At 39.9% G+C, this 14,429-nt stretch overlaps 1 protein-coding gene across 1 annotated transcript in view; it reads right to left on the bottom strand.

The window, feature by feature from the left end:
- Positions 1-2,303: 2,303 nt before the first annotated feature.
- The window catches only part of CDK6 (cyclin dependent kinase 6), a 183,657-nt gene continuing 171,531 nt past the window's right edge, over positions 2,304-14,429 (bottom strand). Inside the window, exons 6-8 of the mRNA XM_030550563.1 lie at positions 12,582-12,632; positions 7,896-8,031; positions 2,304-2,673 (exon numbers count right to left, since the gene is read on the bottom strand). Coding sequence (XP_030406423.1) covers positions 2,527-2,673; positions 7,896-8,031; positions 12,582-12,632 — 334 coding nt within the window. The 3' untranslated portion in view covers positions 2,304-2,526. The remainder of the gene's footprint in view (positions 2,674-7,895; positions 8,032-12,581; positions 12,633-14,429) is intronic.

Here is a 14,429-nt window from a genome sequence, read left to right on the forward strand (position 1 = left end):
CTGCAGTGTCCAAGAGATAGTTCTCAGGCAGCTGCTAGAGAGTGATGCCAGCTAAGTGCCCTGAACAAGTACGTACAATAGTTTGGTGCTAGATAAAATGTGGAATGTTTTAAAAATTGCTAAATTGTGCAGTAGCCTTTTCCCCATTTGTTAATTTTGCAAGGTTGGCCTAGATTTTTTTTTCTGTTTTAAATAACTATTTAAAATTATTAATAGAAATTGTGGTTCATTTAATTGCACTATGATCCACCTTTTTCTAAGGATGTCAAGACCAGCCAAGCAGCACCCTCAGCCCTCTCTGGGCTGCAGAAACTAAGACCACGGGGAATGGGGTAGAGCCAAGACCCACCGAGTGATACTTCATTTATCTTGGGCCTAGACACTGAGGGAGAGGGAACAGGGCAGAGCCAAGACCAGCTGAGTGGTGCTTTGGCTACCCACTGGCCTTCAGCCTGGCACGTTGAGCCCCTTGGGAAAGTCTTGTGCTGTGCAAGTGTCCAGACTCTGTGCACACATGCCTTGGATGCAATCTTGTCCAGCCTAATTTACAGCCTGTCTGTTCATGCTATAGATCTTTGAACAGACCCGACAGGTGCCACTGCGCATGTGCAACTGGTCCTTTGACAATCTGGCCTACATAGCATGGAAGTAATTTACCCCAAGTCTCATTGTTAGGTGTGTAACAGAAAAGGAATGCCTTCACAAAAGGTAGATAAAACCACTCACTATCTTAGCAGCTGCCTAAGTGCTAAACAGCTCAGAGCTAATGGTGAAGTCTGCCACATAACCGAGGAACCTGCCAGGGAGACAGCCACAAGCTCCTATGCCATAGCTGGAAAAATATATATTGCTCAGCTTGGCACTGCCAGGCATGCTGTGATACTGGCTCAGTAGCTAGAACAGATGAAGCAGAGGCAAGAGAAGCAGGATAGCTTACGAAGAAGCATCACAGGTGTAAGCAATGGTAGCTGCTATGTGTATTATTATTTATAGTGCAGTAGTGCCTAATGTACCTTTAGGGCAGGGGTTACCTCACTGTGCCAAATGTTCCCTTGAGTTACATACAGGCAAATGCACTGAAGTTTAGGTTAAGGGAAAGCCTTTACTTTATGTATTTAAAATATTTACTTTTTCCGCACAGTTCTAAAAAAATAAAAGTTTCTTTTAAAAATAATGAAAATATATTTTAGTTAAGGTAAAAATACTAAATATAAAAATGTAATGTAATATTTAAAATAACTGCTAAAAAATTATGTGAATTGTTTAGTTATATTTACTTTCAATTATGGCACATTACTGCTAACACAGTGAGAAATATGGTGTGCCAATATACCCACATAGTGGGTTAGGAGGGATGCTCATGCATTTCTGCACAGAAAAAAATATCTGCTAGTTAATGAAATATGAGTAATGTTCATGCACTGTGTTGTATAAGTTGTGTGTTACAGGTAAAGCAGCACACTATATTCCATCCAATATAGCACATGTGCATAAGAGTTCTTCTCCATAATCAAAGAATTCTCTGCTTCTAAAACAGGAAACATTTTTCCAAGTTACTTTTTCGTTGCTAATAAGTATATGTTACAACGGGAAACCCTGTTTTGATTTTCATCAGCTGTATCTACCTCTTTGATCTACATATTATAAACTTCTGTACTAGATCATGGAACATATGCTTGCAATTGTTTTGAGAAAGAAATAAAAAGTTAGACTTCATTGACTGATTCAAACAACAAATGCAATATTTTTGGAGAGTAGAGTCTTTAAAGAGTAAGTCCCTTAAAGTTTTCTTTAACTTATTTTTGTGACATGCACATAAACTCATCTAGTTAATAATTCAGTTGTACATTAAAAAAACTAAAAATTGATTCAGTTTATCATCATTTTTATGGACAGTAATGAAATAATAAAATTATTTGTCCAAGTTTTCAACTGCGGAAGCACCTCCTTGTATGTTACCAATAGTAGCTAGATGCCTTCATTTACTTATCAACTATTTGCAGGTTGTAGAGATCCAATATTTCAATGCCATTCTTTTAACTATCACTTTAAGAAATCCCAAAATAACAATTAAAAAATACCAGATCAGGCTTCAGCAGCTAGAGAGATTGCATCATGTTTTGGCAGTGACTGGAACACTGGCAGCATTCAATATGAGAAGAATAAAATGGCAGCAAAACTGGTCAGCAGCTTCTCTTCATCTGGAGTTTTCCCAGGTAGTTAAACAAAACAAAACAAAACAAAACAAAACAAAACAAAACAAAACAAAACAAAACAAAACAAAACAAAAACACACACACACACACACACACACACATATAAAGCTGCAAAGGGAGCAGGTGAAATCCCGGGCTCTTGCATTGCTTTGATGAAAGTAAACTAGGTTGGTTTCCTTGGAGCATATTACCATCCTGAAGAAGCAGACAGACGTGTAAAACCTCCAAATAATGATCTTCAGTAGAACAGCTAGGGACAGTGACCTTTGTCAGCTACACTGTTCATTTGTAGGTTCAGCTTCAATGAGCCTTATGATTTATTCACCTCATTGGAGTTTTGGCTGGCTGACATGAGAGAGTCCAGATTCTCCTTGCATTTCTCCAGATCATGGAAATAAGGGTGAGACAGAGCAACATAGGCAGATATCCTCTTGGTGGGATTGAACGCTAAACATTTCTAAAAGGATTAAAATAAGATGGTTTTAGTGTAGTGGTTACGTGTATAATATGCAACCGATATTATAAATAATGAAGATAATATAGATACAAATTAATGAGTGTCATTATATTGATTTATAACTACAATAGCCTGAAGATCTAGAGCCAGTTCAAGTGCTGCATGGACCTTGCCTGTTTTCTCAGTCAATGAGAAGTGGCCAGGCAGCTGGGTCAGACTATATCAATATTACACACAAAAACTACATTAAAAGAACACCAAGGTTGCAAAATCAAGCCCTCAAAAATTAGGAAATGTAAGAATTAAGGTTCTCTGTGCAAACTTCATTCAGTGCCTTTGTCCATAAGTATTAGGATAAAGTATTTAATTACATCATCATATATTTTGCTACATGATCTCTGCCTCATTCAGTACACAGGATGGACCTGCTCTGGACATTAATCAGGTTGTGTAGTGAAGTAGGCTGTTGTCCCTAGGGTCTCTGCTTCATTTGCTGCAGAAGTTGGAAGGTATGTAGTAAATGAGGCAGGGGATTGTAGGAAGAGTAAGAACAGTCTCATGGTTATGCGTGGAGAACTGGATTCTGTCTGAGCCTCAGCCACAGATTTCCTGTGTGATGGTAGGCAAGTTACTTAAACCAAACTTTTCATGGGTCACTAGTTGTGTGTTTTTCATTTTTTGGGTGCTTGACTGGGGACCCTGGGGTCTGATTTCTGAGAACATAAGAATGGCCACACTGGGTCAGACCAAAGATCCATCTAGCCCAGTATCCTGTCTTCCGACAGTGGCCAGTGCCATGTGCCCAGAGGAAATGAACAGAACAGGTAATCATCAAGTGATCCATTCATAAGAACGGCCGTACTGGGTCAGACCAAAGGTCCATCCAGCCCAGTATCCTATCTACCAACAGTGACCAAAGCAAGGTGTCCCAGAGAGAGTGAACCTAAGAGGTAATAACCAAGTGATCTCTCTCCTGCCATCCATCTCCACCCACTGACAAACAGAGGCTAGGGACACCATTCCTTACCTGTCCTGGCTAATAGCCATTAATGGACTTAACCTCCATGAATTTATCTAGTTCTCTTTTAAACCCTGTTATAGTCATAGCCTTCACAACCTCCTCAGGCAAGGAGTTCCACAGGTTGACTGTGTGCTGTGTGAAGAACTTCCTTTTATTTGTTTTAAACCTGCTGCCCATTAATTTCATTTGGTGGCCTCTAGTTCTTATATTATGGGAATAAGTAAATAACTCTTCCTTATTCACTTCTCCACACCACTCATGATTTTATATACTTCTATCATATCCCCCCTAAGTCTCCTCTTTTCCAAGATGAAAAGTCCTAGCCTCTTTAATCTCTCCTCATATGGCATCTGTTCCAAACCCCTAACCATTTCAGTTGCCCTTCTCTGAACCTTTTCTAATGCCAGTATATCTTTTTGGAGATGATGAGACCACATCTGTATGCAGTATTCAAGATGTGGGCGTACCATGGATTTATAGAAGGGCAATAAGATATTCTCCTTCTTATTCTCTATCCCTTTTTAAATGATTCCTAACATACTGTTTGCTTTTTTGACTGCTGCTGCACACTGCGTGGACGTCTTCAGAGACCTATCCACGATGAGTCCAAGATCTCTTTCCTAATTAGTTGTAGCTAAATTAGCCCCCATCATATTGTATGTATAGTTGGGGTTATTTTTTCCAATGTGCATTACTTTACATTTATCCACATTAAATTTCATTTGCCATGTTGTTGCCCAATCACTTAGTTTTGTGAGATCTTTTTGAAGTTCTTCACAATCTGCTTTGGTCTTAACTATCTTGAGCAGTTTAGTATCATCTGCAAACTTTGCCACCTCACCCTTTACCCCTTTCTCCAGATCATTTATGAATAAGTTGAATAGGATTGGTCCTAGGACTGAACCTTGGGGAACACCACTAGTTACCCCTCTCCATTCTGAAAATTTACCATTTATTCCTACTCTTTGTTCCCTGTCTTTTAACCAGTTCTCAGTCCATGAAAGGATCTTCCCTCTTATCCCATGACAACTTAATTAAGAGCCTTTGGTGAGGGACCTTGTCAAAGGTTTTATGGAAATCTAAGTGCACTATGTCCACTGAATCCCCCTTGTCCACATGTTTGTTGACCCCTTCAAAGAACTCTAATAAATTAGTAAGACACAATTTCCCTTTACAGAAACCATGTTGACTTTTGCCCAACAATTTATGTTCTGTGTGTCTGACAATTTTATTCTTTACTATTGTTTCAACTAATTTTCCCAGTACTGACATTAGACTTACTAGTAATGTAATTGGCATTACATTAGCTATCTTCCAGTCACTGGGTACAAAAGCTGATTTAAAGGACAGATTAGAAACCATAGTTAATAGTTCTGTAATTTCACGTTTGAGTTCTTTCAGAACTCTTGGGTGAATGCCATCTGGTCCCGGTGACTTGTTACCGTTAAGTTTATCAATTAATTCCAAAACCTCCTATAGTGACAATCTGTGACAATTCTTCAGATTTGTCACCTACAAAGGATGGCTCAGGTTTGGGAATCTCCCTAACATCCTCAGCCGTGAAGGCTGAAGCAAAGAATTCATTTAGTTTCTCCACAGTGACTTTAGAAGTTGTGAGTACTAACAACAGCAACTGAAGACAAGGGGAGCCTTGCTGGAATATATAAAATGCTATATAAAAATACTAAGTACTCTGAAAAATCAAGCTGCAGTTATGTCAGATTGGGCATCCAGAATTAGCAGACACTTTTGACCATATATCAGAGGGGTAGCCATGTTAGTCTGGATCTGTAAAAGCAGCAAAGAATCCTGTGGCACCTTATAGACTAACAGACGTTTTGGAGCATGAGCTTTCGTGGGTGAATATGCATGCATCTGATGAAGTGGGTATTCACCCATGAAAGCTCATGCTCTAAAACGTCTGTTAGTCTATAAGGTGCCACAGGATTCTTTGCTGCTTTTGACCATAAAATCTCTGTGCTTTAGCTCCCCATCTGCTCCTCATCTCACAAGGCAGGGGTGAAGACTAATTAATGTTTGTAAAGCACCTGGATACTCTAGTGATGAGTGCTGTAGAAAAACTCAGGAGGAAATTAATACTTTTGTCTTCAGAGCAGGGTTTGAATAGAGTGCAATAAATAAGGTCTGAGGCCAGATATTGAGCCAGGGGATAAAACAAAATACTGTATAGCACCATCCATCCTGTGCACTGAATGAGGCAGGGGTCCTATGGAAAAAATATGTGATTGTGTAATTAAAGACCAGTGGGGACTGAATTAAAGTTGAAGAGGCAACTTTCCCACCCTTAGGCTCCCAGTCCCAGTCTCCTTGCCCCATCTGTCCAAAACCCCTGCCATAGTCCCAGCTATTCTAGATTCCCATGTTCCAATGTACTGCTTTCCCTTTCCCAGGTCTCGCTCTTGTCCCCCCTAAATTCAAGTCAGTGGCTTCCTCCTCCATGCTGCCTGAGCACCAGATGGGAGCATAGGCGGCAGGTATTATAGGCCAGGCTAAGCCTTCCCTGGCACAGCCACCCCCAAGAGACACTTGGGTCGCAGTGGCCATGCTCCTTCCCTGAGGCCCCACCCACCCACCCACCGCTGCTGCTACCTGCCTATCCGCATTCCATCCCCCACCCTCCAAGGTCCCATGCTGCTGGCCACATTGCTTCTCAGGGGCAGGGGAGCGAGGAGGGATGCTGTGAGCCAGTGGTGGGTACGGGGGGCTGGTGGGGGAGTGAAGCGGCTTGGCCAGGCACGGGGGCCGCTGGCTCAGAGAGAGGGAACGCCGGCTCTGCTCGGCTCTCAGGCAGAAGGGGCGGGGCCAGCAGCCTAGCTTCCCCAAAGTGAGGTTCACCTGCTGCCCATGGATGGGTTGTCACTGAGAGCACAAGAGAGACAGGCTCCCTGCTCTTAATTAAGGTGCCTAAACCCAGGCCCAGGCTGCCCCACAGAAATCAGGAATAGGGTAACCTGATAGCAAGTGTGAAAAATTGGGACACGGGGTGGGTGGTAATAGGAGCCAATATAAAAAAAAAGCCCCAAATATCAGGACTGACCCTATAAAATCGGGACATCTGGTCACCCTAATCAAGAATAGCAATTATGAGGCAAGTCTGGCTTTTCTCTAGTCCTGGGGTGGAGCATGCTCAGTAGCTCTGAGGGGATGGTGCATTATCAATCTTGGCAGCACTAGGAGCTGTAAGGGGATGCAGCGTTCCCAGGGCAGATAGAATCTTAAGAGTTTTTAGCCAATAAACTCAAAGAAGTCCCTACTGAGCATGTGTGAAATGAGATTTTTCAGCTGCTTATATCTTAGCCAAATTTGGACACATTTTCACATGAATAGCAAAAGGAACGTCCCTGACAAAGGTCATCCCCTGACAAATTTAAAATCTCTGCTGTAAATCATGGGCTGCTAGAGCTTCTCAAAGAAAAGATCACCAGGATTTTTTAACATTGCAAACCAATACATTTTTCTTTAGTTTTGTTCTTGGAAACAGTGGAACCATTTTGGCTGAAACTTTCCAAAAACAATTCAGCCTGAGGAAGACATCTGAAAAAAGTTCTGCTCAAATAGTTAAATTACAAAGTTATAAGCAACTGAAAAAGTCCTATATTATGAAGTGTTAATAATAGGCAGTGCTACCAGCCACGCCTATAATAAAATAAGTACAGGAAAATCCAATATTTCATAGCTGTTAATCACCTGATGTAGTCCTTGCATTTTCTAATAGCATTCTGTGAAAGGCTAGCAGGCATAGGGATAGAAGGCTAACCTAGCTGTTACACATCATTAGCACTTAAATAAATAATAATGTATTTATTCAAATCCTTCTAAAATATTTATTTGTTCCGTGACACCCACTAGAGTGAGTCAACAACATTTTTAGGCAATCTCACCCCTAGGTTTCTGGTGCATGTGTAACCATGATCTTTACCAGTTGTTGGCCCAATGATTGGTATGTTTTCCGTATTCCCCTTAGCGCCCAGATGTCCTACCCTCTGTGCACAGCAGTTTTTGTACAAGTTCTGCTGTATGCAGCACTTCTGTGCCATAGAGGAGAGGCAATTCAGCCTCTGGAATCACTTCAGGCTCACCTCTAATTATATTATTACATTAAATAACTGTTTCTTGACATGGTGCAAGGTGCAATAGCTGCAGTCATTTAAGTTATGCTTGGAGAATAACAGAAACTTACAAGAAGTAAGTCCTTGCCTAGTTCATCGATATCTGGTACAAAAGTTTCAATGGGTTGTGGGGGTCTGGAATTGAAAGCGTGTCTTGGAAGGGCAACATCACTAGGCCAGTCTTCTTCTTCCGGGAGCCCAATGACACTGTATAAGGAACAACCACACATATTAGCTGGGGGTGAAACAAAAATATGTTACTGCTGTATTTATACAGCCTCGTCTTCTTTCATTGTATGAATCGCTAAATCCTGCTTCACGTTTTCAGGGATTGCCACTTGTTCTTTTGATGCGAGCAGCAGCATTATACAGGATCACAGGATAATCTATTAAATCATACAAGGCAATTTTAAAAACCTGTATAGACTATACTTCACATGCACAATAAGGGGCAGATAATACAGCCCTTGCTTGCACTGAGTAGCACCTTACTCTGTAAGTAATCCCACTGATTTCAATAGGACTGTTTGCAGAGCACTGCATTATTCAGTGGGAGTAGGGATGGCAGAACTGGGCCTTAATGATGCATGGTAAAAAATCCTTACTGAGGCAGCTTGGTGGTAGTGCTCTGGCCTGGGTCTCATTCTCCTGAGTCCCTGGATTGGCAAGTTGCTGCAAGTGCTTTGGGAGAAATGTGCTCAGACTTTGGAGGCATGGGGGCACCTTATATCATTCAAGAGTGACTGAAAGGAGATTTCACAGAGGAATTCCATGCAGGCCTCATTTGCCACAAGGATGATGATCCTGACAAAAGTCCTTAAGGAAAAGACAGCAGAGCATAGGTCAAGGAGGCCATTTCCCAAAATTAAATAACTCAGCTGCTTTAGGATAAAATTTTCAAAAGCACTTAACTGTATGTAGGCTCCTAAGTCACTTTGGTGCTTTTGAAAAATTTACCCCTAATTTTGTTTTATGTTCATCTTATCCAAAGTTGGAAAACTAATATTTCTTCTTCTGAATATGACACAAAGCTTCTCCTTATGAAATGAGCATGCTAATTTCTAGAAACATGGATAAATGAAAATAGCTGAATTGTTGGGATTTCTTTTAAATGTACCAAAAAACCCCCACCACCTTTCTTTTTGGACCATGTTAATATTTCCGATAGAGCTATAAAGTGGTGAAATTAGGGCTTGTAATGGAAATGCTGATAGAAACCCATTAGCCAGACTTTACATACCAAGTTTTAGCCAAAATCAGTTTTACAGCTGAATTTTACACTCCTTAAAACTGAGATTTATAATGAAAATGCTGACAGACTCAGAACTATAACACAGAAAAACAAGTTTCCTTAAGAGTTTGGGCGTTCAACTGAAATGCCAGCAGGGTGCAGCACTGTCCTTTCTTTTTATTAAAAGTAGACAGAATGAAAATTAGGACCAAGCATTGCTCTTACTTACTTATAAATCCTGAGTTACTCCATTCAAATCAATGGAATTACTTCAGATTTCTACAGGTCTGAGAGCAGAATTTGGCCCTTAGTATTTAAGGTATCTCAACAACTAATATCATGTACTAAAAAACAGCAGTGTGGCCAGGAGTGCACCACCACTTAAATCTTGTGGCTATTTCCACGCAGTATCCACTAGGGTGACCAGATGTCCCAATTTTATAGGGACAGTCCCAATATTTGGGGCTTTTTCTTATATAGGTGCCTCTTACCCCCCTGCCCACCTCCCATCCTGATTTTTCACACTTTCTATCTGGTCAGCCTAGTATCCACAGACTGCTAAGCTCTTGCCAAAGGGGGAATTAGATTTCTATGAAAAGTTAAACTTGATTGTTATTAATTATTTATAGGTAACCACTGACATGCAGGAAGCTTTACTTATAAGATGACAAGTCCTGTCCTGAGGATCTTGCAGTTTAAGACTCCGATCCTGCAAATGCTTAGCCATGTGGATATCATTACATATGTGCTAGTCCCATTGAACCCAGTGAATACACGCATGTGCATAAGTGATGAAGACCTGAGTCCACAACAGATATAACACAATGGGGAGTGTCCGATGGCGGGGGGGAGAGGGGGAGTTTTTAAATGGTAATTAAATACACTAGTTCATTTTCTTTAAAATGTATCTAGTTCTGATTTTTCTTTTAAGGAGAATATGATTGGGCATGAGAGCACAAACAGACCAGAGTGGATACTAGCAGTTGGAAGTTAGCAGCAAGAAGTGTGGAGGCTTCCTGGTGCCCAGGAAAGGGGGGCTGGTTCCAGGCATAAGGGGCAGCATTAAAAAAAACAAAAACAAAAATGGGAGTTGGATTTTTTTCAAGTGGATGTTTACAGATCCTACAAAGCATTTGGAAATTGTTTAATACACCAGTGTCTGTCTGGCAGCTCTAGCAGGTTGCACTACCATTTGAGTGACCAAGGTTCTGGAGCATATTGGAGGAAGCTATTTTATCCTCTCGCCATACCAACAGTACAATAGTAGCAGTAGCAGTAAATATTGATAGATTATGGTAGAACCCAAAGGCCCGAGTTCAGACCTGATCCTGAGAGAGGCTGAGCACTTTCCATTCCCAGTGACTGCAACAGGAGTTGAGTATGTTCAGCACATCCTGGCATCTGGCTTTAAATCTGTGAGCATACACTGTGTATTGATGTTGGCATGGGGAAAAGAGGGGAGGGTTATGAGCCATCTCCTAGGGATCTATCCTCAGTCTTTGTGGAGACTAATGTAAATAAAGGCTGCACAGGTGAAGCAAGGTCCAATTATATGAAAAAATGTCAGTCCAGAATGTAGGAAAATCCTAAAACAACTTTATCCAAATTGGCCTAGAGAATGACTCACTACCATAGCAGGCAACAGCTCCCTCATAAAGGCAAGGCCTATGCCTAAATGTTGGGGGTCTCCAGCTGTGAAAACAGAAAATAAACACTATCTGACATAAAAAAGCAAGAAGGAGGCATTTGAAATATTGAAGGATAATTACACAAAAGAGGCAAGGCAGATTTTCTCTTTAAGTGCAGTGTGTAACAGAGAATTTCTTCTCTCTCCTAAAATTGGCACAGTATTTTTTTCTTCCTGATTAATGTTTGAATTCTTTTCCATACAGGTAATCTCACCCACTAGGGAGGGATAGATAGTTCATTGGAGGAGGCTGCTGTTGGCTGCTATGTTTTTAATCCTATTCCAACTCATTTGTTTTGGTATTTTTTTCCTGAAATGTCATTAACAATTTAGGATCTTTAAAAAAAAAAATCACAACCATGCTCTTTACATTGTTAAAATATGCTGCATGTATCAAACATTCCTTGTTTAATACAACAGAATATAAATTAAATCAAAAGGGATAACTTTGCCAGAACTAGAAAAAGCAAACAGGCAAGGACTGATTGTTTTTGGATTGTACAGGAAGGACTATTCACGAGCATGGCAAATTAACCACGCTAGTGAGTCACATACACTGGTATGGTATGCAGGAAAGGGAAGTCAACTGAATGCAGGTCTTGATTTTCAATTTGGGAACCTCATTTTAAACTATGAAAATCTTCAGAAATTGATGTGTTAAAATTTGAGAGCTGAAAAAATGATCAGAGACACAAATTCATTTTTTGACCTACTAGAGTAGGGCTTTCCTTTGAAGCTTTATCATCTTCTCTCTGGAATTTCTGCAGGGCTGTAAGGGGGGACAATGCTCCTTCCCCCCTGCCCACCTCCCCCCTGCTCCTCCTGGCCTACTATTACAACTCATCTTGGCCTCTCCCTCCAACTGGATGCCTGGAACTCTCTACATGTGAAAGGGAGGACAGCTACAGAGGTGAATGAGCCCTCTTTCTGTGCAGGAGTGGGAACAGCCATATGCATGTCTGGTGGTCATAACCACTCAAATATTATAAAACATTTATATTGGACCTTAAATTTACATGGCATTTTCCAGGACACCATCAGAAACATTCCTTACTGTGAAGATATTTTAATCTAAAACAACAGAGAGGTGATTGATATTTTTCTCACTTATCTGTATCAATGATTTTAAAATGGAGAATTTTTATTCAAAAACATACTTTGGAGGGGGGGAGTAATTCTGCTTTAAAAAGTTGAGAGTTTATCTGAAGAGAAACTTCAGTACAGAGTTGTAAAATGTTTTAAAATAAATTATCCCATTTCTAAAACAGCATCCGTTTTATCTTGATACCTTTTATGTTTTCATAGCTGCCTTTAGCACCAAAATATGGTTTCTTAATAATCTTCATTGGATATACAGTGAAGCTAAAATATTCCTTTCCAAGGAAGTTGTTGATCAATATTAAAATTTTCACATAATAATTAACATTTTTGAGGGATTCTGATTACATTTTTTTTTAATTCATAAATGAACAAAATATTGAATAGCTAAAGCTTTATTTGGCTTTGTAAGGTTATTCTTTCTTGAATGCTCTAACTTTTATGAAAATGCGTGAATGGTGCATGAACCATACATTTAAAAGATTAGAAAAAATCTCCCAGAAGTCTATCATCTTCTTGATGATGATTGTTATTTCTATAAAACTATATTCCATGCACTTTCCTCCTTCCTCTTTGACAGAGAATACATGGAAATATTATATTGCAGTGCAACAGCAATAGGAATTATGTTCTAGGAGTACTTTGTTCAAGTCCTTTTATTCCATAAAAAACATGGCAAAGAAACCTTAAAGTGTTTCAAGCTAAACTGCCACTGACATAATGTAGCAAATTAGTACTTACTCAAAGATTTTTCCTAGCTGATCAACATCTGAATTTCCACGAAAAAGTGGCCTGAAAGAATAAAGAAATAGAGTAAGATTTCTTTAACTAAAGTGAACTTGTACTTGTCACTGAAAGTTTCCAAAACAAACCAAAACCCTGTTATTTTGCTGAGTGCTCAGTTGTTACCCCTTCGTGTTTTTATCCAGTCTGTATCTGCACTTTTCAAGGTTTCTCCTTGTACTGGTAACAAGACTTTAAGTTAATGGATCAGGCACAGATACAGACATATTACATTTGAGAAGTAATTGCATCCTTTAACATGAGTAAAATAACTTTATTTCCTATTCTTTTTTAAGCTATCAGCATAAGAGTAAATCAAACCACTGCTTCATGAAACAAAATGTTATCCACAACAATTATGTAGGCCACATTCAAAGTGCTGTTTAGAGAGAGTCATGCAATGCATTTTAATAAAATAAAAGATTGATTACTAATTATATGTTTTAGAAATCAAATCCCTTGTGTATTCTACTAAAAATGAATCCCTAAGCTCTGGGGTTCAAATTGAAGACAATAGGGTTACATGAATCTATAAATCATGGGATGTAAAACAGTGCAGAATTTACCTTGAAAGAGAGGAAAGCTTCTGCTGCATAAATAAAAATACATTTAGGAAATAAATTAATAATCCAAGCCTTCAATGGGTTGTTAGAAACAACAGTGACTAAAAAAATACTAACTTTGAAAAGTAGTGATATATACCACGTCCTTTTAAAGTGCAATTAAGATTTCTGTTCTTCTGTTATTGTAATTTGCAAACTATCATCCCCCTGTAATGGTACATTTACTAAAAGCAATGTGAAAGTGACTGTACAGTAAGAGATGTAACAAACATTTGCGTCATATATTAGCTACCTGTCCCGACAGCACAATATGGTGTGATCTATGCTGTACCTATTTTTATGCCTAAAATTCTAAAGAGATTTAAAACAGACTAGTAAATCCCGGATAATGTAGCTTCCTGTCCACCTGGAATTTATATATCTTTCTATAGCGAGCAGGCCTTCGGTAGCTGTATAAGGTAGTGTAGCACTTTGGCGTAGCTATAAAAGGGATATAGTGGGAGTAGTCAAAGGAGCACACTGTAGGCAGATTGCAAGAAATGAGATTTTACTGTTGTCAGCTGACAGCCAGGTTGCCTCCCCCTTCAGAGCTCTTAACTCCCAGAATGCAAGGCATGTTGTAAACTTATAGTTGGAGTTACCATGACACAACACAGGGTAGCACCTTAACTGAAACATAGAGCCTTTATAAACGATGCATATTCTGGTGCCTTCAGTAGCAGCACGTGATTGAGTTTTCCCCATAACCAGTTCTCCTTCCCCTTCATTTGCCCAGCGTATTGCTTTTCTTTCCCCTGACTGAGCTCCCTCACAGTGCGACCAGTCAGCGAGATACCAACCATTTAGTGGTTTCAGTTTGCCAGAGAAGAACTCCCATCTGCATTAGGAGATAAAGGGACACTTGGCCATACCCTTCCTCCTCCCCAGACCACAGGCACAGAAGTGGAGTCGTCTGCACAGTCCTAAGGATGGTTTAAAAGGCATGTTTCTCCCTGCCTACCAGTTAATTCCTGGAAAGTGAAAGCACAGTACTTCTTAGAGCTCTCATTGGGGCAATGCAGCTCCATGTCACTGTCTAATTTAGGGTTGTGGATCAATCACACAATCTAGCCTTATATGTCCTCACATATGTGACAGACCCAAGAACCGTAACATCTCTCCTCTAAAATGACTGACCACACAAAATACATGTCCTGAGAGAAGTCTGTAACACCCAGAAAAACAATAGCAAACGAATGACTGT

Source organism: Gopherus evgoodei, chromosome 2 (genome assembly GCF_007399415.2).
Source record: "Gopherus evgoodei ecotype Sinaloan lineage chromosome 2, rGopEvg1_v1.p, whole genome shotgun sequence".
NCBI lineage: Eukaryota > Metazoa > Chordata > Testudines > Testudinidae > Gopherus > Gopherus evgoodei.